The following is a 23,280-nucleotide window of genomic DNA, read 5'->3' as shown; positions in this document are numbered from 1 at the left end:
TCATGACTATACCACCATTGCTTACACACTAAAGTGTTCTGGAAAGGTAAGTGAGACCTCCAATTATACACTGTTTTCCATTGACTCACAGCCTGCAACATGCCCAGCAGCTGGGGGACGCAGGGTGAAAGCTGCTCCTCAATGTTCGAGGAGATTTTGCCAAGGACAGTGATGCAGTAACCAGTGTCTATCAGTTTGGCTGCTGCTGAATAAATGCTGTCTCAGATCACGAGGAGGAGTTACCCTTCTCCATGCAGACTCCTCCAACTTTTCTCCTTCTCTCCCTGTTCCTTGCAGGAGAAATGAGTGCACAACCCGCACAAGATGCCATAGGGGTGGGATGCCACTGCTGTGGGTTACATGGATCATGGGGGAGAAGACAATGGACAATGCCAGTGTTCCCTTGCCAAGAGTGAGTTAGTGATGGCGAATCCACCATTCTAGGCACACATGGCCATGGAAAAGGTTCATGTAGGAATGGCATGATAGTGGGTGTTCTGTGGTGTGATTGGTGGAATAGTCTTGTAAAGGGGGGTGGTCAGGGTACGGTGTGGGGAGGGAGGTTGGGTGGGTAGCATTAGCTTTGTGCTGCACCTAGTCTGATAGCACGCTGAGTCCTGGATGGTATGGAAAGCTCAATCAGTGCAAAACCTTTAGGGGTCTCCGTGCCTACATCTTATGTATGTTTCATCCAAGTCCCAGTGTTATGCAAACACTCCCATGAGCCAAGGGATCCCTTGGACATCAGGAGGAAGAGATGTTCAAGGGTGTGGACTAGTGCACTAGACACCAGCGCAGATAGCTGCACATCAATGGGTCCTTGCGCAGTAGTAGAGATAATGACACAGACTCTCTCCCTTGTCACCCAGAATCCTGGCGGGGGGCGGGAGGGGGGGGGGGGGGGGGGGGGGGGGAAGCCTGACACATAAATGATCTATGGGTGTGGTGGCAGCTGCCTGAAAAGCATGTAGAGGCTTGCAGAAAGTTCACTCTTGCAAGCCTCTGCAAAGATGACATCTGTGATGGTGCGAATGCAGCTGTGAGGAGTTGACTGAGATATTCCACAGAGGTCAGTGGCAGAATCTGAAATAATCTCACAGCAAAGAAATTGAGTGCCACCATCACCTTCAGTGCTACCAACAGGGCCTGTTGATAGGTGGTTCTAGGCGACAATTCATCCTCAAGGAGGGCACAGATGCCCATTACCATTTCCCTGAACAGTTGTAGTTTCCTCCTGCATTGATGCTTGACCCAGGTCAGTTAACCTGTTGCGATATACCCAGTGCTCCGGGTATTCACGGGTCCTCTTTGGTATTGGCTCCTGAAGTTTGCCCTCTTGCTGCCACGGGACACTTCCTTGTGCCGTGTGACAATGCCGTTGGGCTCCCTCAATGGCCTGCAGGTGTGATGAACCAGGACCCATTTCCGGTGGCACCCTTCCTTCCGCGCGTTTGAATTTCTGCACACCTGGCCGAATGGTCCGATACCTCATTAGTGGCAATTTTTTGTCTGAGTTGCCACAGAGTTCATCTGGCTTCTTCCACCTCCTTTGTGCAGCTCCAATACCTTCCCTAGGCCTTACCTGCTCACTTCAATGCAACGCTGCACTTACATATTGCTCTTCACTAACTAGGAAAAGTGAAGGTTTCTGTCCTTGCTAAATTAAAGCAAACATTGATCTTTCAGAACTTTCAGGTGAATTAAGTGTTCCTTTTTACAAATCAAGAACTAACTACTAAATCACATAAAGAAATAGATTCGTAATGAAGCTTAATAATGCCTTTCAGTATTTTTTTGCTTTAGTGCAACATAGAATAATGATGAGTATTTTGCTCAGTCTAACATTCTGAGCTGCTGTATTAACCAGTGAGGAAATTTTGTCTTTGTAAACGAGCAGTGCAATGTTTAATACTCAATCGGAGTTTCTTCCTGTGTGTAAACTATTGGGATATAAATACAAACATAACCATAGCCAAATAAGAAGCTTTAGAAGACTGGCAGTGGTTGGAATGGGTTTGTTGAGTATTTGCACAAAAGAAGTTGTGGCCCCAGGTTCCAACTGTGCTATTGTGCAATCGGAAGTGAGGCAAGTTGGGACTTTTGCTACTGATCCTAAGCACAGGAGATTATTTGGTCCCTCATATCAGTTATAACCCACTGAAGGAGCAATTCATCCAGTGCTGTGTCTCCGTGACCCTGCGATTTTTTAAATTTTCATATAACGATTCAATTCCCTCTAGAAAGCCTCAATTGAACATACGTCCACTACAACCTCAGACAGTACATTCCAGATCCTAACCACTCACTGCACGGAAAACATTTTCCTCATTTGGCCATTGCTTATTTTGCCAATTCTTTGAACCTGTGCCCTCTGGTTTTCAATACTTCCACTAATGGAAACAGTTTCTCCCTATCTATTCTGTCCAGATCCCTCATGATTTAGAATACCTCCATCAAATCTCCTATCAGCCTTCTCTTTTCCTAGGGGAACAGCTCCTAATTTCTCCAATCTACCTACATAACTGAAGTTCCTCATCAGAAACAGGAATGATTCTTAATTCTGATTATTTTGAATCTTTTAAGGTTTTACCTCTGTTTCCTCTGACTGCATCACCTCTGCTGCTTTGCTTTTTTTAGGTCTCTCTTTGCTACCCTGGTCATTCTTTTGACTTATTTCTACATTTATCTTACTGAACTTTGTCTTGCTCCGCAGAATTTTTAGAGACATTTTACTTCCTTCTATCATGCCTAAATTGTCCATTAATCCATTTTGGATCACATTTGTTTAGTGCTATTCATCACTATTTCTTTATCCTGCCCATTCAACGTTATAACTTGGAATTTGTTCCACGTGTCTTCAATACGTGCTAACAGGTTATAGCATCATAGAGGTTTACAGAATGGAAACAGGCCCTACAGCTCAACTTGTCCACGCTGCCCTTTTTTTAAAACCACTAAGCTAGTCCCAATTGCCCGCGTTTGGCCCATAGTCCCTCTATACCCATCCTACCCATGTAACTGTCTAAATGCTTTTTAGTAGACAAAATTGTACCCGCCTCTACTACTAATTCTGGCAGCTTGTTCCAGACACTCACCACCCTTTGTGTGAAAGAATTGCCCCTCTGGACCCTTTTGTATCTCTTCCCTCTCACCTTAATCCTATGCCCTCTAGTTTTAGACTCCCCGACATTTGGGAAAAGATATTGACTATCTAGCAAATCTATACTCCTCATGATTTTATAGACCTCTATAAGATCACCCCTAAGTCTCCTACACTCCAGGGAAAAGAGTCCCAGTCTATCCAGCCTCTCCTTATAACTCAAACCATCAAGTCCTGGTAGCATCCTAGTGACAGCACCACCGCCTACCCCACCCGCTCCCCCACCCACCTCCCCCCCTTCCCCACATACTCGTATGTTGAATAAATGTTGTCAATTGCTTTTGTTGTTGTTTCATTCCATCAAATTTAGCCCTTCTAAAGTGTTATATCCTCTTCTTAGTTATTTCTGATCCCTGGTCATGTTAAACTTTATCATATTGTGGTCTTCATTCTTCAGAGGTATCGCAACAAATTTCCTGTCCAGTATCTCAATCCTTACCAGACCCAAATTAGAATTGCTTCTATTGCTTTCTTATATGCAATCAGTCATAAAAAGTTGTGCATTGCATTTGCCAATTCTTATTTAAAAAAAGGGTTTCCTAGTTATTTCCACTAGAGCGTTTCTTGTTTTCACATACCATTCATATCTCTGTCGAGTAATTTGTCCTTTTTATGTCAGCCTGGAGCTGTTTAACAAATTCCTAGTATTATCTAGCATTTATGTTCGAGAAATCAACCACTTAAGTCATTCTGCAGCTTTCCCTTTTTCATTACGTCAAACTTATTTATTTCTCAAGTATCCCTTACCGTTCACTCTGAATAATTCTATGTTAATTTGTATCCTCAATTTTTAGCCATATTTCTGATATTTTGACAGCATTGTTCCGACTGCCACAATAGCCCCCAGCTCTGCCATCTTATTTCCAATGCTTCTAACATTCATCATAACTTAAAACAATAATTAATATTCGCCAATGGAATGACAGCTGGAAGTTCAGCAAATACTGATTAACCAAATCCGGTTAGGAAAACACAAAATATACCACTGCATATATATTATGTGAATTTAAAGAATACTACTTGTATCTAAATCGCAGTCACAATTCTACATTACCTGTGGATGCTGTGGGGATTTCAGGTATGCTTGTACTGGTAGCGTGAATCACAGTCGTTGGCTCAGGAGTAAGTTTGCCTTTAGTAGTTGGAGGCTTTGTGCTTGTCAGAGTCCTTGTGGGAGTGGTTGGAATCTCTGTGGTACTGTCTGAAATTTGTACGCTTGTTAGCATCATTGTACTAATTGGAGACCTTGTGCTGGTTGAGGGCCTTGTGCTGGTTGAGGCCCTTTCGCTAGTTGAGGCCCTTGTGCTGGTTGAAGTCCTTACACTGGTCAAAAACTTCACGTTAACTGATGTTCTTGTATTGGTCAGTTCAGTTGTCTTAATGAAAGCAGTTGTGGGTACGCTGGACACTGTTGTTTTGTCTCCTTTCGGAGTACTCATAAAAATAGGTGGACTAGTCCATTCAGTGGCAAATTCACTCCCTGTTGTACTAATTAGTGCAGGCTTTGGTGTGACAGTGGGAACTTGTGAAATTGTAGTATATTTTCTGGTATGAGACCCAGATGTTATTACAATTGGTGCTGAGGATGTTCCTCCAGTTTCTCCCATAAGTGGTTCCATGGTAGAAGATGACAAATGAGCATTTGTTGTCATAGGCTTTGAAGTTCTGGGATAGCCTGGAGTTCCTTCTGGAAGTACACTCCTCAAAGTAGTGCTTGTTGTGGCTGTTCTAGCAACTTGCGTTGTAACAAAACTATTGGTTTCTGATTCAACGAAATCTAGTTCGGAACTATTAGCTGTAGTAAAGTTAGAACTTAACTCTGTGAAATCATTCACTAAGACTTCAGAATCTGACTGCATCGAAGACAATGTTGTTGCAATCGAGTTCTCAATATTGTATATTTCAGATAGAACAGTAGTATTTAAGAAATCATCTGTTATTCTGGGAAGTAAATGACTTGTTGCAGTGATGGCTGTTATAGTTTCAGCACCTGAGATAAAAAAGGAGTGAGCTGTCGACCTCGAACCACTTGTCTGAGTATCAACTGACTGTGTGGAAGATATACCTTGTGACTTTACTGCATCTGACCCATTAATAACGTCATTAAAATCCATAGGTATGGATGTTGAATGTGGATGAATTGTCTCTTCAGAACTATTTGTTGTAGCATTGAGCATTTTGGAACCACCTGATGAAGTACTTAAAGGATTTTCGGAATTATTTGGTGTATAACTTAGAGAACTTTTAGAATCACTCAGTGAAGTACTTAAAGAGTTTTCCGAATAATTTTGAGCACTATTTAAAGCACTTTCAGAAACATTTGGTGAAGTACTCACTCTTTCCAAATCATTCAATGAAGTACTTAAAGACCGTTTTGAATAATTTGGTGAAGTGCTTGCAGATCTTTCAGTATCACTTTGTGAAGAGTTTGAAGGGTTTTCAAAATCATTTGTCAATGTACTTGAAGTTTCAGAATCATTATGAACACCAACTGTGGATACTTTCAAATAATTTGGTAAAGTACTTAACGATCTTTTAAAATCATTCAGTGAAGTATTTGATTTTTCAGAATTACTTGGTGAAGTGTCTGAAGAGTTTTCAAAAACATTTATCAATGTGCTTGACCATTCAGGATCATTTTGAGCACTAATGGTAGATATTTTAGAATAATTTGGCAAAGTACTTAAAGACCTTTTAACGTCATTTGTTGAAGTATTTGATCTTTCGGAATCATTTAGTGATGCGCTTAAAGATCTTTTAAAATCATTCTGTAAAGTATTCAATCTTTCAGAGTCATTTGGTGAAGTATTTAAAGACCCTTTCATATAGTTCTGCGTGCTATTTAAAGACCTCTCATAAATATTTAGCAAATTACTCAATACTTTGGGATCATTCAGCGAAGTACTTGAAGAACTTTCTGAATTGCGGTCTTCGGTACTTAAGGATCTTTTAGGTACATTTGGCAAAGTATTTAAAGGCGTTTTTGAAACATTTGGTACAGTGTATAAAGGTGAAGGTGAAGTCGTGAACAACCTTTCAAGATTATCAGTCCCTTTTGATGTATTATGATGAGGCCAGCTTCTAAATTCTTCATTTTTCCCCGAAGTCGCATTGTCCAAAGATGATGTAAAAGGTTGACTTCCAGAATCAAACAGGTCTGTAGATATGATATCTCTGGAAGGTACTGTAGGATATGAATGATTTGTTGATTCAGAATCAGTTGTAATACTTTCTTTAATTGACGTTGAAGTCAGGGTTAGTAAAGGACTCTGTGAACTGTTCGTAACTGGTATAGAGGAAGTGGACACTTCATTAATTTCCATAAATGTGCTATTCACTTGCAGATACAGTTCCATTTCTCCAGTACTAGAGATATGTGTGCTGTTACTTTGAGAATCATGTGTCCAGCTTTCTGATGTTATGCTTTTGTTTGGCTGATTTCTGCTCCCAGACCCTAAAAACAAAGACAAAATACACTGTGGTCAATGCCATGCATCTTTTTTGTTTTATACATAGGCAGCGGGATAATACAACAGTAACATGTGATAATGTCAAGTGATTGAAGTTTTGCAAGAGAAAGCATTGCTCCAGAATATATAATTTCGGGCATACAGAATGTCAAATTTGCAATAATAAAATTGTGTCACTACCACATCACGATTGTACAAATTCATACCATTGTAAAACTTTGTCAATGTCATTTAAGGTTTTAAAGTGGATTAAGGTATATTATCTGATGTTTCAAATACATATAAGTGGCATTGTCATGGACTGAATAGCAACTAAATTATTTCTGCATATGGTCATCAAAGAAAATGACACTGCTGTACAGGAGCCACTGATAATGAATTTCTATAATAGAGCAATTAATGAGAGCAAAGCTTTAAAGATCCTTGAACTAAAAATTGTTGATCTCGTTCCTTTCCCCAATATTATTGAATCCTAAACGCCATCTTGATTCTTGCTGTTTTTACCCAGTCTTGACCTTTGCTCCTTGTTATCTAATCCTAGCTGCAACCTCTCCTACATTATCCAATTTTAGATCAATTTTAAACCACTCCCCATATGACGTATCCTTGAGTTTAATTCCTTTGTTATCCAATCCTAGTGCCAATTTTGATTGTCTCCAGGAACATACTCTACCTGCGTATCATCACATTACAGCTTACACCATACAGCGGAGTACAGGACACAAAAATTAATAAGTAAGTGCTTATCTGTACCTCTCATGCAACTGCCTGCTTGAATCACTCATATTTCACAGACACCTGTGACTAAACTAGATGATTTCCCACACACAGAACACAGACACAATACAATCTATATTTGATATCACGTGACAATATTTTCATGAGCTTTCATGGAGTGGTTTCCATTGGTGGGTGGGCAATTGCCCAACAGAAGTTTGAACTTCCCAGGAAATTGCCATGCCATCCTTACCCGGGGATGTCCAGAGGGTGGGGGCTTCCCCAGTGCCCCTTTGGAGTACTCCCCAGTTACAATGCCCCTGGAAGTTATGGGTCAATATGTCTGTTCATTAAATTGGCAGACAAATTGGTTCTGCATCTGAAAATGGTACAAAATGGGCAGCGTGCCTGGAACACCCAAAGACATCAATCTGAAGCTTCAAGTTATTAATATAAAACCGGTGAGCTGCAGACATCAATCTGGCACACCCATGGAGCTGAACAGTCAGAGCCCTGGAAAATTTGGCAGCCCTGGCCTACAGGTAGGTCTCGAGGAATGGATTGGGAGGGAAAATTATACAGGACGGGTTGAATGTGCGACGGCCACAGCTCACAGTATTGCTCTGGATCTAGGGGCAGAATTTTCTGGCCCCACTAGCTGTAGGAAGCTTGTTGGGTGGGGGCATTTAATTTGGCAGGAGGCCAAATATTGTTTTTTTGATGGCAGATGCATTTTAGCAATTGAGTTTGCCTGCACATGGTTCTCATCTCATGGTAAGAACCTCCTCCCATTTGAAGGATTGCAGTTTCAGTGTGACAATGTTATACAGCAGAGAATGCAACAATGGTACATCACATTCTAAACATGCTCGACCACCTTCTCCCCCGTCACCCACCAACTTTCACCACCCAACACTCATCCCACCAAATCATTCCTCTCCCCTCTGACACCCCTGAACCTCCTCCATTACCCTTGCACGTATAACTATCAGCCTCCACATGCCACAAGGCCCTTCTCTCCATCCCTCGTATACCATTGCTGCCTCCATTTCTGTACTGGACAGCCTCCCTCCCTTCTCGGGTCAGCCCCTCTCACTGCTCAGAGACTCGGATTTCTTTCCCGCCTCTCCTGGTAAGGAATATCCAGGGAGGGTTCACTGAATCGTAGGGCTGGTGTCTGCTGTCTGGTCTGTGACATCCTGGTCTGAAGCTCCTGGCTTGCAGTGAGTGAATGAGTGGCTTAAAATATGGTACCTAGATCTTCAATCCCACGAGGTCAAGGCAGCAACAGTGACTTCCTGCCTGCCACTTCCCACTCCCACTGTGAGATTTGGCAAGCTCCTTGCAAATACGTGTGTAATGTGTTGAACTGCACAAGATCGCATGTGGTCAGTCAAAGAATCATAGAATCATAGAAACCCTCCAGTGCAGAAGGAGGCCATTCGCACCATCGTGCCTCCCACTCGTGCCCTATCCCTACAATCCCACGTATTTACCGTTAATCCTCTTAAACACTAAGGGACAATTTATCATGGACAATCCACATAACCCGCACATCTTTGGACTGTGGGAGGAAGCTGGAGCACCCGGAGGAAACCCACAGAGACACGGGGAGAACATGCAAACGCCACACAGACAGTGACCCGAGGCCGGAATTGAACCCGGGTCCCTGGCGCTGTGGGTCAGCAGGGCTAACCACTGTGCCACTGTGCCGCCCTGTCAACCCACACTCCCTCAGTGGAAATTATTCCCACCTCCATGCCAACCACCAAACCTAGACTCCAGAACGGAACATTCCGGCCTATGATTTTGCTCCTCCTGACTTCACAATGTATGTAAAAGACTTCATTTCGCTTTCCAGAATCATCGTCTTCGTATACCCACAAATATTGAACAGAGCTCAAATAACACATGCTCTGCCCAGTTTGGCAATGACAAGTATTAGGCCCCTGATTAAATTATCCAGTGGTTCTCGGCCTGTTCACTTCCAGAAGCAGAGAGCGGCGGGGAGAGGGTGGGGGACGAATTTCACATGAAAGTAAATTGGTTCCCTCCAACATTAATTCTTGAAAAAAGGAGGAAAGACTTACATTTATAAAACATTTTTTACAACTGCTGCACACCTCAAAGCACTTTTACTACCCGTTAAATCCTCTTGAAGTGTAGTTACCATTGTAAAATAGAGGAAAGGGTGTGTGATGATACCAATATCTCCCCCTGTAATTCTAGATGCAAGAAATTGGGAGGAAATTGTTGCCATTTTGCACCTATGGGCTCAATGGTTATGAAAATAATGAATAAAATGAGAGAAAAAGTAAATTCATTACTGATCCATTCATGTCCTGTTTGAAGTAATGATGATATTGTAAGGCAAATGTTATGAATTTGGACTCTCAGCACAAGCCTTCACCTATTTTGAAATGATCGGGAAAGACCTGCAGGATTTTAGTTTTAGCCTGTTGATTTCCTTGCAAAGTTCCCAATATCCATCCTTAGCAGGAAAAGCTTCACGGCTGGAGCATAAATTCACAGAATTACACCTTATCTAGTCTGAAACTGAACTTTCACACAGGTTCCTGTGACTATCTGCTAACCTGGATAAAGGGCAGAATATTCCCAGGAATTCAATTTTTACTTTTTATTTTGGCAAACCGAACATGTTAATACACAGTTGTTGGGTTTGCCATGGGACCAGGGAACGGTTCATCCTGTGACAGGGAAAATTATCAGGCCCTTGGGTCATCTGGCAGAGATGTATGGATTACCATGGTTTGGCCCGGTTGCTGTCTTGAGCAATCAGTTTGCCTCCCTGACCTTCTGATGAACCCCCTGCTTTATTCGATAAGACAGCGGCAGGAGCCAACACGGATGCCACCTGACTTTGCTGCTGACCCCAGGCAGGCAGCTCCCACCCTCCTGGAGGTGCTTGATGCCATTAGTTGGTCGGGTTTCGGAATGCATCCGGTCATTGAGTTCCCAACCCCATTTTGAAAATCCGGCCCATTAACTCTGTTTCTCTCACCACAAAAGCTACCCGGCCTGCTGAGTATTTCCAGCAATTTCTGCTTTTAATTTCAGATTTCAAACATCTGCTTTTTTGTTGATCATTTGCTGCTTAAGAAGGATTGCAGAATGTATTATTCTGCCACTAAGGTCGAGCGGTCTACCTTTGAGGCCAAAAGTCTAAAATTGTTCAGTAAACACAGACTCAATTCAGTCAAAGGTCAGTTGTTGATTGGTCGGTATTGATTTAATAGCATACATTTTTGCCGGCCAACTTATTCAAATAAACAAAATTATTAAAATGAATGCATTTATTTCCTAAGGAAGATGAATATTATACATGTAATAAAAAATTAAGATGAACCATTTGTTAATTGCATAATCCTTCCCAAGTAGGTGCAATATCAGGGGGAGGCAATGGCATTATCTCTAAACTATTAATCTAGAAACTCAGCTAATGTTCTGGGGACCCGGGATCAAATCCAGCCACAGCAGCTGGTGGAATTTGAATTCAATAAAAAAATCTGGAATTAAGAATCTACTGATGACCATTGTCAGAAAAACCCATCTGGTTCACTAATGTCCTTTAGGGAAGGAAATCTGCCGTCCTTATTTGGTCTGGCCTACATGCGATTCCAGAGCCACAGCAATGTGGTTGGCTCTCAACTCCTCGGGCAACTAGGGATGGGCAGTAAATGCTGGCCAGTCAGCGACACCCATGCCCCATGAATGAATTTTAAAAATTTACCTAAGTAAGATCTGTTTGATCAGCTTATTGAAACAGCTTACCCAAGTAGCTAATATTTTAATATTGTGAATGGGAAGAATGGGTATATTTTGTAAATCTAAAGAAAAACTATCATTCTTATCTATTTAGACTGTGTGAAGGGGGCACACCCTCCACTGAGACTAACAGAATAACAAAAGAGTCACAGTCGCTCTTGTGCACTTATGATTAATTCAAGATTGCTGTCTACAAAAACCTAGCACCCAGCCATGGCTCTCCCTTTGCATTGGAGAATAGTTTATGTCACAGAAAGAGTTAAAGAAAAGGAGAAAAATCAATGTAAAATGAGGTAGATATAAATAAATAGTTAACTGTCTTTGTAATTCTCACAGCACCAGGGTTCAATTTCCTGCTTGGGTCATTGTCTGTGCAGAATCTGCACATTCTCCCCATGTCTGCATGGGTTTCCTCCGGGTGGTCCGGTTTCCTTCCACAGTCAAAAAGATGCGCTGTTTAGGTGCCTTGCCCATGCTAAAAATTCTCCCTCCGTGTACCTGAACAGGCGCCGGAGTATGGCGACTAGTAGATTTTCTCAGTATCTGCATTGCAGTGTTAATGCAGGCCTACTTGTGACACTAATAAATAAACTTAAATTCATATCCTATTTGGTTACATAAATGTTAATATCAAACTAAACTCTCGTATACAAAATATCTGAAATCCTTGTGGAAAATGCGATTTAACTGACTTTTGGTGCACAGAGAGGTTGAATAAAATCAAAATTGTCTCAGTATTAAGTTACCATGGGCAGTGCAACTACTGTCCAGTGCTGTAGTCGTTAGCCCATAATAGTATGTGGGAAGATTTAGCTTTTGCATCATTAACTTGTACAGTCTATGCTGCCACAGGAGGTGGCGCTGTGATGGTCATTCACTTGTCAACAGGCAGGAAGCCCTTGCAGTGGACTGTTTTGAAAACTTACTGCGGATGTGGTAATTAGGGGTGGGGAACAATTGGCAGCAACAGGGGGTTTAGGTTAACAAAAGCTACAGCACTAAATATGGAGGTTACATAGTGCAAGGGGATTTGAGATTTCCTTCCTATCATTTGTTCTTGCAGAGACAGTGATGAGAAGTCTTCATTAAAAAACTATATTCCTCTCATATTTCAGACCAAAAGGAGCTGAAGAGAAGCAGCTAGAGAGAAGTTCAGGATTGCTTGTATTCTTCGTGCTAACATTTATAGCAGTAACACTCAATCATGTCCAAAGTTTCAAGTTTTTAAAATAATTTCCTGTTTTGATATTGGTCCTGAAACAAACGTGGGAATTCAGGTAATTTTGAGAGATTGCAATTTTTCCAAATGGCCATTACTGAAAAAATGAAAATCTATAGTTTTCAGTACTTCGCCAATTTTACAATTTTCATTTTGCTTTGGGCATTGATACAATACCGGACATGGCTCAGTAGGTAGCACTTTGTCTCTGAGTTGGAAGGTTGAAGGTTTGATTCCCATTCCAGATACTTGAACATATAAATTAAGACTGACACGCAGTGCAGCACAATGAAGTACAGCATTGATGAAATGCTTCACTGTTGGAGGTGCTGCCTTGCAGGTGAGATATTAAACTGAGACCCCATTTTTGGGTAAGATTCCACCCTCTGTTTGTTCTCAAGTGGATATAATAGATTGGTGCTATTTTGCAAGAGGGGGGTTCTCCACTCTGTCTTGGCCAATATTTATCACAGATTATCTGGTTATTATTACATTGTAGTTTGCAGGAGTTTGCTGGGCTCAAATTGGCTGTTGTGCTTCCTACATTCCAACATTTCATAACCATTTAATTGGCTATTAAACACTTTGAGATAGTCTGAGATTGTCAAAGGTGCAATACATATGCATTTCTTTATTTTTTTAACATGTTAATGCAATATGTCTCCATAATATATAAAGACTATTCTGATCATCAATGTACTTAAATCTTCTCTTATTTGCACATTTAGGAGCTTTAGTACATGTTTCAGGTGTGGGCTCCATGCACCTATTTTTGTCTATATATCAATCTGGTGGGTGCAGCATATTGAGTTTTATAGTCCCTAGTTTTTAGATCAGATGATATCTTCATCTTTTTCTTTCCAGATTTTTCAGTGCTGTATTGAATGTGAGTTCTCCACTGTCCTGGTTCATTTGATATAAGTAGCCAACAATTGGTTTCTACCAGAGGGTAGGCAGCAGAGCTCTTCCTCTGGTAGACTAGCAAGATCCAAGCTCAAGCTGTGAACTGTTGTCTAGCAAAAAGAGAATTTGCTGCAAAAAAGAGGATTTTAGCCTACACCCACTAAGAATTCCTTAAAAGTGAAGTAGCAGGCATATCTTTCCATCAAGGTTTCTTATATGAGAATTTAGATTAGGCACCAAGTGATGGGTACATCTGGTATACAGCATTGGGTTTAAACATCTCAAAGGTCTTATGATGCAGGCTTTCCAGTGTGAAGTCCTTCCAGCATGCTGAAAGCAGATGTCCGATATGTAAACTTTGAGACTTGGCTCGACAACTACTGGAATCAGTGACCTGGAGTCAGTATGTAGAAATACACCCCTTTATATCTAGAATTCCGTGACAATTTAAGTGCCAAGAAACAGCAGCTGAGGCTCCACACCTCTAACTGGAAGAACCAATGTCCAATGGAATGGTTTGGTCATGAGAATTGTGTTCATTCGCTCACACATCTTCTGGTGGTACTGCTCTGCTCACCATGTTGCTCATAAGGAACCCCTGGTACTTGGTTTTTGTCTAGCAAGGGCTAAAACCTGTGCTTGTCAGTTATCTAATCATTAACGTTGCAGAAGATGGTAATGTAAGTGGCTGGTTATCCAGAGGCTCAGGCTAATGCCTGGGTTGTCAAGGGGTAAAATTCCATCACGGCAACTGGTGGCATTTAAATGCAATTAATAAATCTGGAATTGAAAGCTAGTCTCAGTGGTGGTGAGACTTGGAAAAAAAAACCCATCTGGTTCACATATGTCCCATCTTTACCTGGTCTGACTCACATGTGGCTCCACACCTATAGCAATGTGGTAGACTCTTAACTGACCTCTGAAGTGGCCCAGAAGGCTACTCAGTTAAAGGGCAATTAGAGATGGACTACAAATGCTGGCCCTGTCAGTGAAGCCCACATCCTATGAAATAATAAAGGAATCATCAACGAGCAACTATCCCTATTGGAATGAGGTAATTCTGGGTGTTGAGGTGACTGTGATGTATCTGTGAAGATAGTTGGAAACCAAGTCAGACTCTTTGACAGTAATCCATTCATTAAACCAAGGCACTGTTGAGAATGAAGACTGTCATTCTGGCTCAGCACCAGAATTCTGGAGAGATAGGCTTGACTGTGGGGGCTGGAATTTGTACTATTAAGTTCCGGGTTTCCCTTATAATCAAAGGAAGTCACTAAACCTCAGCCTTGGTAATCTGTACCTAAACTTGATACAATTAAATAATGTTCCAATGCAAAAAAAAAGCAGAATCTGCAAACATTAGATAAATGGAGTTGCAACCTGGCAAACATAAAGACCATTCTAACTATAGGATGCACTGCAACAAATCACCAAAGTTTCTTCTGCAGCACATCACAAACCTTCAGCATCCACTACCTGGAAGGATAAGAACAAAGAACAAAGAAAATTACAGCACAGGAACAGGCCCTTCAGTTCAGTCAGGCAGCTTGTTCGGTGCAGGCCCCAAGCCTACACCGACCATGCTGCCCAACTGAATTAAAACCCCCTCCCCTTCCAGGGACCATATCCCTCTATTCCCATCCTATTCATGTATTTGTTAAGATGCCCCTTAAAAATCACTATCGTATCTGCTTCCACTACCCCTCCCGGCAGCGAGTTCCAGGCACCCACCATCCTCTGTGTAAAAAAACTTGACTCGTACATCTCCTTTAAGCCTATGCCCCTCGCACCTTAAACCTATGCCCTCGAGCAATTGACTCTTCCACCCTAGGAAAAAGCTTCTGACTATCCACTCTGTCCATGCCTTAGCGGGTAAAATATGTGGGGGTAGGGCCTGGGTGGGATTGTGGTCGGTGCAGACTCGATGGGCCGAATGGCCTCCTTCTGCACTGTAGGGTTTCTATGATTTCTATGATTTCTAATCTTGTGGACTTCTATTAGGTGTAAGGGCAGCAGGCACATGGGAACCCCAACACCTCCAAGTTCCCCTTCCAATTGATGCACCTTTTGGACTCAAAACATATAGGCGAGATTTTCCGGCCGTGCTTGCCCCAAGACCGGAAAAACTACCACAGTATTACATTTATATTACTGAATGAAAATCATCAGTTCTTGGAGGAAACTGACACTCAACCGATCACGAAAACTTTCCTGCCATTGACCTGAATGTTTTTGAGACATTGCTATTCATTTAGGTATTTTCAATTGTTGTAAATTGAAGATGGTTTTCAAGTGTTGTTGTTTCATCTGCTACACAGCTGGGAGCGCAATGCAAAAAGAGCATGGTGCCGAATTACTGTACATCAACCAGAGAGGCAATCTGTTCAACCTTCCACGTAGATTTATGCTCGCAAATATTATTGCAAGTATATGTAGCACGTGATTTGTTCCCTGTCGAGCCGGCCTCACTCTGTCCCTCTGGAATATGTGACTAATCTTATAAATATCCCCGAAAAACTCTTCCAGTATTGTAACTCAAACTTTCCCACTGGAAATAACCTGAAAAATTAAACAGCTTAACAAAGAAACAATCTTCAATAGATGTAATTGCTGTTAATAGAATGCAACAACCTATCAGCAACATTCATTGAGGGGCGGCACGGGTGACACAGTGGTTAGCACTGCTGCCTCACAATGCCAGGGACCCGGGTTCGATTCCCAGCTTGGGTCACTGTCAGTGCGGAGTTTGCATGTTCTTCCCGTGGCTGCATGGGTTTCCTCTGGGTGCTCCGGTTTCCTCCCACAGTCCAAAAATGTGCAGGTTAGGTGGATTGGCCATGCTAAATTCTCCCTCCAGTGTACCCAAACAGGCGCCAGAGTGTGTCGACTAGGGGATTTTCACAGTAACTTTGTGAACGTAAGCCTACTTGTGACTAATAAATAAACTTTTCTTGTGCACAAAGCAATTCAACAGAAAGTACGGGCACAAAAGGCCCCACAAATCCTCAGGGTAAATATGCTTTATGATAACCTCTGATCTAAATTAATTATTTGTGTTACAAGTTGGTTATTTGATTCATAACAGATGTCAGTCTCGTTCAGTAATAAAAAAAAGCAACAAAATAAATGTAACTCGTGGCCACTGATGATCTGAGGTCATGTGGGAACAGTGGTTAAAAAGGAATTCACTGACCGATTGCTTGGAAGGCTGCATATGTTGTAAAATCACACTGCGCACAATAGAAAGTGCTTATGATTACTGTGTGGTGTGTAGGTATCAGTTATGTGTAATTCTGCTTTGGAAATCTTTGGTATGATAAAGCATAATGCTTGTTTTGATTTCACGTGGCAGCTTAGAAGCTAAAGGAACACATTATTCAATGCAGTTTGCGAGATGGTCCAGTGAATCCAGCAGTAGATTGCTTCTCAGCACTTGCACACCCTGACTGAGAAGCTGGGATTCAAACTCTCATGCCGTCACTGCACAGGAATTGCCTTCTCTCAGCCAGGTCACTACGGGGTTACACAGCAGTGGTTGCTCTATCACAGGAGGCAGATTAGTGCTGCCCTTCAAGACCCACTGGCTGATTACTGAGCACAACAGTTGCCATGGAGATGTCCATAATCCAGCTGAAGGAGGAAGGGCGGGACAGCAGGCAGTATTTTAGGAAACTAAAATGGGAAGTAGACAAAGGAATACTCAAAAGATCTAAGAACAAAAATACAATGTGTTGCCAGAAGTGAGCCTCCTGAATTTGCAGATAAATAAGTCCCAATTGTAATGGGAATTGTGCGTGCACACAGGGGTTTTGGCAAGTGCCAAACTGCCCTTACCTTGGCAATGAGACCCAAGCGAATGTAGTGCCCAGGCCCCATCTTTACGTCTGCTGCCCGTCCAAAGTGCCAAGCAGGCCAGAATGGAATTTTGGGTGGGAACTGATATAGCCGCTCCCAATGGATCCAGTTCACAGCCTTTGCCAAGGCTGAAGTAGCAAAGAGTTAGCTAAAAATGAAGAGAAAAGGAAACTCTGCGCAGGCTTGGGGCCACTTCTGTCACTGACTGTGTCCACTCTATTTGCAGCGGATATCCTTACAACAGATTGAGACAGCTCTGGCTGCAGTCCTACGCTGACCTAAACTCTGTGAAGACATTTTTCCACAGCCGTTACTAGGTAGAAACAATAGTCTCAGTAAATATGGCTAGTGGCATCTTGGTGGGTGTGGTTAATTGGACTTTACTGCCTGATGATCACCATAATGTAAGAAAAAGATTTCAACTGGGAGACACTTTGATGCTAGCAACGATGTTGTGTCAAAGCGTAAAGGGCACAATAAGGTATGGGAGGCATCAAGATGTACTGCCACATAATTTGGGAATCAAAATGAAGGTGCCGTCTGGTTAAAGCAAACCCAACCCGTCTCTACCACACCTCGCCCTTCCTTGGGCTGCCAATATGCACAAAAGGGATGGAGACACATTGTTAAAAGTCTCTGCTCCTGTTTCCTGTCTGTCATGCCCATGAAGTGGATTACATGAGCCAGTCCCTATAGAAAATAATGTTCAGTATTTCCAGAAGTCAAAAGGCCGTTAAAATGGGAAATGTTACAGTGCTTAAGATTCAATAAGCAACATAGAAAAGGGCCATTATGTATGTGGTTTTTAAATGGTGTAATGCCAGTGAAAAGCCATCAGTGGTATCTGTAAGATGGTATGATTACACACAGATCCAGGATGTTTGTTTTCACTTGATTTATTATTGTCACATGTATTGTTATACAGTGAAAAGTATTGTTTCTAGCGCACTATACAGACAAAGCATACCGTACATAGAGAAGGAAAGGAGAGAGTGCAGAGTGTAGTGTTACAGTCATAGCTAGGATGTAAAGAAAGATGTTGACAGATGAAGCTTGTGAGAGCAATCAACAACTAATCCTACTAAAAACTTTGCTCTTGCACCCTTGAAGTGGTCAGGTAGCAGCTCCCTGATTGTTTTATACTGCAGTTATCCTGCCTGTGCTACTCAAAGAACAAAGGAAATTACAGCACAGGAACAGGACCTTCGGCCCTCCAAGCCTGCACCGACCATGCTGCCCAACTGAACTAAAACTCCCTACCCTTCCGGGAAGCGTATCCCTCTATTCCCATCCTATTCATGTATTTATCAAGACGCCCCTTAAAAGTCACTATCGTATCTGCTTCCACTACCTCCCCGGCAGCGAGTTCCAGGCACTCACCACCCTTTGTGTAAAAAACCTGCCTCGTACATCTCCTTTAAACCTTGCCCCTCGCACCTTAAACCTATGCCCCCTAGTAATTGAGTCTTCCACCCTGGGGAAAAGCTTCTGACTATCCACGCTGTCCATGCCCCTCATAATCTTGTAGACTTCTATCAGATCGCCCCTCAACCTCCGTCGTTCTAATGAGAACAAACCAAGTTTCTCCAACCTCTCCTCATAGCTAATGCCCTCCATACCAGGAAAAATCCTGGTAAATCTTTTCTGTAGCCTCTCCAAAGCCCTCACATCCTTCTGGTAGTGTGGCAACCAGAATTGAACACTATATTCCAAGTGCAGTCTAACTAAGGTTCTATAAAGCTGCAACATGACTTGCCAATTTTTAAACTCAATGCCCTGGCCAATGAAGGCAAGCATGCCGTATATACCAACTTTTGCAGTCATGCAAGTCATCGACTCTGAATCATACTGCCAGCCCATCGTCACTCTCATAGAATCATAGAATCCCTACAGTGCAGAAGAAGGCCATTTGGCCCATTGAGCCTGCACCGACAACAATCTCATCCAGGCCCTATCTCCATAACCCCCCATATTTACCCTGCTGGTCCCCCTGACACTAAGGGGCAATTTTGCATAGCCAATCAACCCAACCCCGCACATATTTGGAGTGTGGGAAGGAACCAGAGCACCCGGAGGAAACTCCACATAGACAGTCGCCCAAGGCCGGAATTGAACCCAGGTCCCTGGCACTATAAGGCAGCGGTGCTAAACACTGTGCCACCGTGCTGCCTTCATTAGAGCAGGAAACATTCTGCCGTAAGGGGATGAGTTTCAGATACATTGTGCACGGCGCTTTGTTTGAATTGAAAGGTGGCAGCCACATGGAGATGCAAAAATTTATTACATTTAGGTCAGTTTAAATAACAACAGATAAAAATCCAAAAGGCATATGGGAGAAATCTGCACATCTGCAGATTTCCCACCTGTTATAGCACAAGTCTAATGACATAGCAAACGTGGCAATGATAAACTAGAATAATGCAGGCAGAATGTCCAGGGACAGGTCTTTCTGTGAATCCTGGAATACAGAACGTAATGCCTTTAACCTGAAGTTTTTGAAGCCTTATTTATTGCTACGTAGTTTGAGCTCTTTCAATTTAAAGTCAAATATTCTAAGCATGATGCATGACGTAACGTGCAACAAGCAGAACTAGATTACATGAGAAAAGGCAAACCTAAAACATAGTAACGTTGTTGTGTGGTGAAGCAAGCTGCAGTGAAACCTAGCAGCAGAAGTTAAGAATCACAGGCCACTGGAGACTAGTTTCAGTATGGCAGGAAGTTTGTCAAGATTTCTCACTACCTTCTGTGCTTTTAATGCAGAATAGACTGAGGGAGGCTGGAACCTTTCCTCACACAGTATTCAAAACAAGCTGCAAGGCGATCCAGCTTTCATATGTGTAAACTATCTGAGCCTGTGTGAGCATATCGATTTGACAATGCTCACACGATTTTATCAGTGATTCACTGCAAATATCATAAATTTAGTTCAAAATGATTATTTTTTGATTGCTTTTACATATGACCATTGTAGAAATAATGTAGAATCTACTGGAAATATTCCTTTGCTCATGTAATTACAGGATTATTCACTATCTTTCTGTTGAGCCTCCCAATTCCAAATCTCCCAGCTTTAGAAACATAGAAATATAGAAGATAGAAGCAGGAGGAGGCCATTTGGTCCTTTGAGTCTGCTCTGCCATTCACTACGATCATGGTTGATCATCCAACTCAATAGCCTAATTTTTCCCCATAATCTTTGATCCCATTCATCCCAAGTGCTACACCCAGCCACCTCTTACTCCCTGGATCCCAAGTCCAGCAAATTCCCAGAATTGGCAGACCTGAGAGGCCAGGGAGGAGAGAGATGGGAAGGGCGGAGTATGTTTTGATCACGTGTGGAGGTTAAAGTGTTAAAAATCGTAATCCAGACTCCAACCTACCCAGATGAGAGACAGTAGGTGACCAATCTACTTTCCAGAGGTGAGTTGGCTCTTTAAATATGATAAAGGGATTCTGAGCCTCATTTGTATTCATTACTTTAAATATAATTCTGGACACTGTGTTTTCCCATACCTCGGAAAACCAAGTAGCTATAGCCAGGTGAGGGCTTCTGGAACTAATGTACCTTCCTGGAAGCCTCTACAGTCAGACCTTCCTCACCCAACTTTCCAACCTCCCACTGACCTCCTGCACAAGGCCTCCAACCTTCCCCACGGGTTTCCAACCAGACCAGCCAGACCTCCAAAAGCCCCTCATCCCCATTACCCACCTGCTCTCCAAGCTACCACCCCCCACTCCTCGCCAAGCCTCTGACATTCCCTTTGCTGAACTCTGACCTTCCCCAAAGCTTCCAATTCTATACAGGCCACTGACTCTGCAAGGACTCTGATTCCTCCTCACTAGTGTGGCCATTTCCAAATTTCCAAAAAGGAGGACAAAGATGGCAGCCGCGCGTGCACACTGCTGCACATGGCCCCACGAAAGATGGCCACTGCGCGTGCGCACCGCTGCACATGGCCCCACGAAAGATGGCCACTGTGCGTGCGCACCGCTGCACATGACCCCACGAAAGATGGCCACTGCGCGTGCGCACCGCTGCATATCGCATCCAATTAAGATGGCGGCCGTTAATGCAGAGCTGAACATTGGAGCTGTGGCCTGGCTCGGTGCAAACATGACATCGGGAAACTCTTTTTCGGGGTTTGGGCTTGTACAACATGCTTATAAAGCCTTCCTCATCACCCTCAAGATTCATCACTCCCTGATCTCCGCCATTTTTCTCTTACCGTTTGTCAATACGAGAGATAAACCCTGATCTGCCTCCCCATGACTTGCACTGTGCATGCTTAAATCGACGTGCAGCTCCGTCTTCCCTCGTTCGATCCAACTGGCAGTCCCACTCCTCTTCCTATTGGCCCAGTGCTGCCGTCAATCAGTACCCGGGCATTGTGACCCAAAAAAGGAGGACAAATTAACGTCCGGCTCGAGGTGGCGCCGGACGGAGGACAGGGTGCTCAAAAGCCGGACTGTCCGGCCTAAAGCCGGACGTCTGGCCTCCCTACTCCTCACCTCTTCCCACACTAAGGTTTCTGGCTGGTCTCCCCGCAAGGCCTCCAACTTACATTCCCAGACTATGGAAGTACCCACCAACTTAAGATGAACCACTCTTCACCCAGACACAGATCTAATTGATCCTCTGGCAACTTCTGGGCTGCTTCCTGTTTAGCAAGAAGCCAAAATAAAACTCCACAGATTGCAGTGGAGTCCCGACTGCTGCATTCCGAGCACTGTATTAAACCCCGCTTGCCCTCCCATTACCGGCAGGTCAAGTAAAATCCAGCCCCCTAGGAACAACACAGCTGCTTGAGGTGATAGGTGAGAACTAGGTGGTCCACCAGGTACCTTTGACTGTATTCTAACTACAGCATCACTTAATACTGAAACCAAATGAATCTACCCAATAAAATGAATGAATCAAAGTTGTAATGGTTGATAGGGGGAATGGGTGGGGGAGAGGAGGGGGGTGGAATCTCTCAGATGACCTCCACACCAGGCTCCCACCCACCCTAGATGCTCTGCAAGTTTTTGCTTAGACAGGCAAGGCCGAGACATTCCCATCCACCCTTACCCCAATTGAGGCCCTTAATTAGCCAATTATTGACCACTTAGGGGTCATTTCCTGCCCAGCCTCAATTGTCAGGCTGGTGAGAGGGGTTCAGGGCAGGGGGAAGCCTGAAAATCTACCCTGCTCAGGTCTCGGGCAGTAGGTCAGAGGGAGGGAGGTTCACCTGCATCAGCAGCCTCTTTTTAACATTGGGCGTTCCCCCCCTCTCCCATCCACAGGTCTGCTCCATGCAGGTGCTCCCACCCCACTGGACCTCACCTGAAGCTTAAACTATGGGGACTGCTTACAGATACATAAAAATTTGCGGGGGCTTGACAGGGTAGATGCTGAAAAATGATTTCCCCTGTCTGGAGAGTCCAGAACTAAGAGTCAGCCATTTAGGACTGAGATTGCAAGAAACCTTTTCACCCAGAGAGATGTGAATCTGTTCCCCAGAGGGTTATGGCTACTCTGTTGATGAGTGCATATAATAACAACATATTTATCCAGGACCTTTAGTGTAATGAAATGTGCCAAGAGACTACACAGGTGCATTATAAAACAAAGTATACACTGAAACACATTAGGAAATATTAAGTCAGATGATCAAAGTTTTGGTCAAATGGGTAGGATTTAAGAAGTGTCTTAAGGGAGGTGAGAATGTGCAGGTATTTCAGGACTTGGGGCTTAGGCGACTGAAGGCATGGCCATCAATTCTGGGTAATTATTATTAGGGATGCACAAGGGACCAAATTGGAGAATGCAGAGGCTTGTGCAGCTGGGGGAGATTACAGAGATAGAGAGGGGTGATGCCATGGAAGGATTTGAAAACAAGAATGAGAATTTTTTGACCGGGAGCCAATGTAGGTCAGCAAGCACAGAGATGATAAGAGAATGGAACTTCCTGTGAGTTAAGGCATGGGCTGCAGAGTTTTGGGTGACCTCAAGTTTTTGGAGGCTAGAATGGGAAAGTCCAGCCGGCAGTACATTGGAATAGTTGACTCTAGATAACAATGGCATTGATGAGGCTTACAGGAGCAAATAAGTTAAGACAGGGGCAACAATGAACGTTGTTACAAAAATGGGAATAGATGGTCTTAGAGATGGTATATGCAAGCTCAGA

General features: G+C 43.1%; 1 protein-coding gene across 1 annotated transcript in view; it reads right to left on the bottom strand.

Moving 5' to 3' along the window:
- heg1 (heart development protein with EGF-like domains 1) overlaps positions 1–23,280 on the bottom strand; it is a 90,014-nt gene that overhangs the window by 39,129 nt on the left and 27,605 nt on the right. Inside the window, exon 2 of the mRNA XM_078228193.1 lies at positions 4,215–6,614. Within this exon, the coding sequence (XP_078084319.1) occupies positions 4,215–6,614 (2,400 nt within the window). The remainder of the gene's footprint in view (positions 1–4,214; positions 6,615–23,280) is intronic.

The sequence above is a fragment of the Mustelus asterias genome, chromosome 14 (genome assembly GCF_964213995.1).
Source record: "Mustelus asterias chromosome 14, sMusAst1.hap1.1, whole genome shotgun sequence".
NCBI lineage: Eukaryota > Metazoa > Chordata > Chondrichthyes > Carcharhiniformes > Triakidae > Mustelus > Mustelus asterias.
The sequence above is the reverse complement of the archived record's forward strand: the minus strand, read 5'-3'. Positions and strand labels throughout refer to the sequence as shown.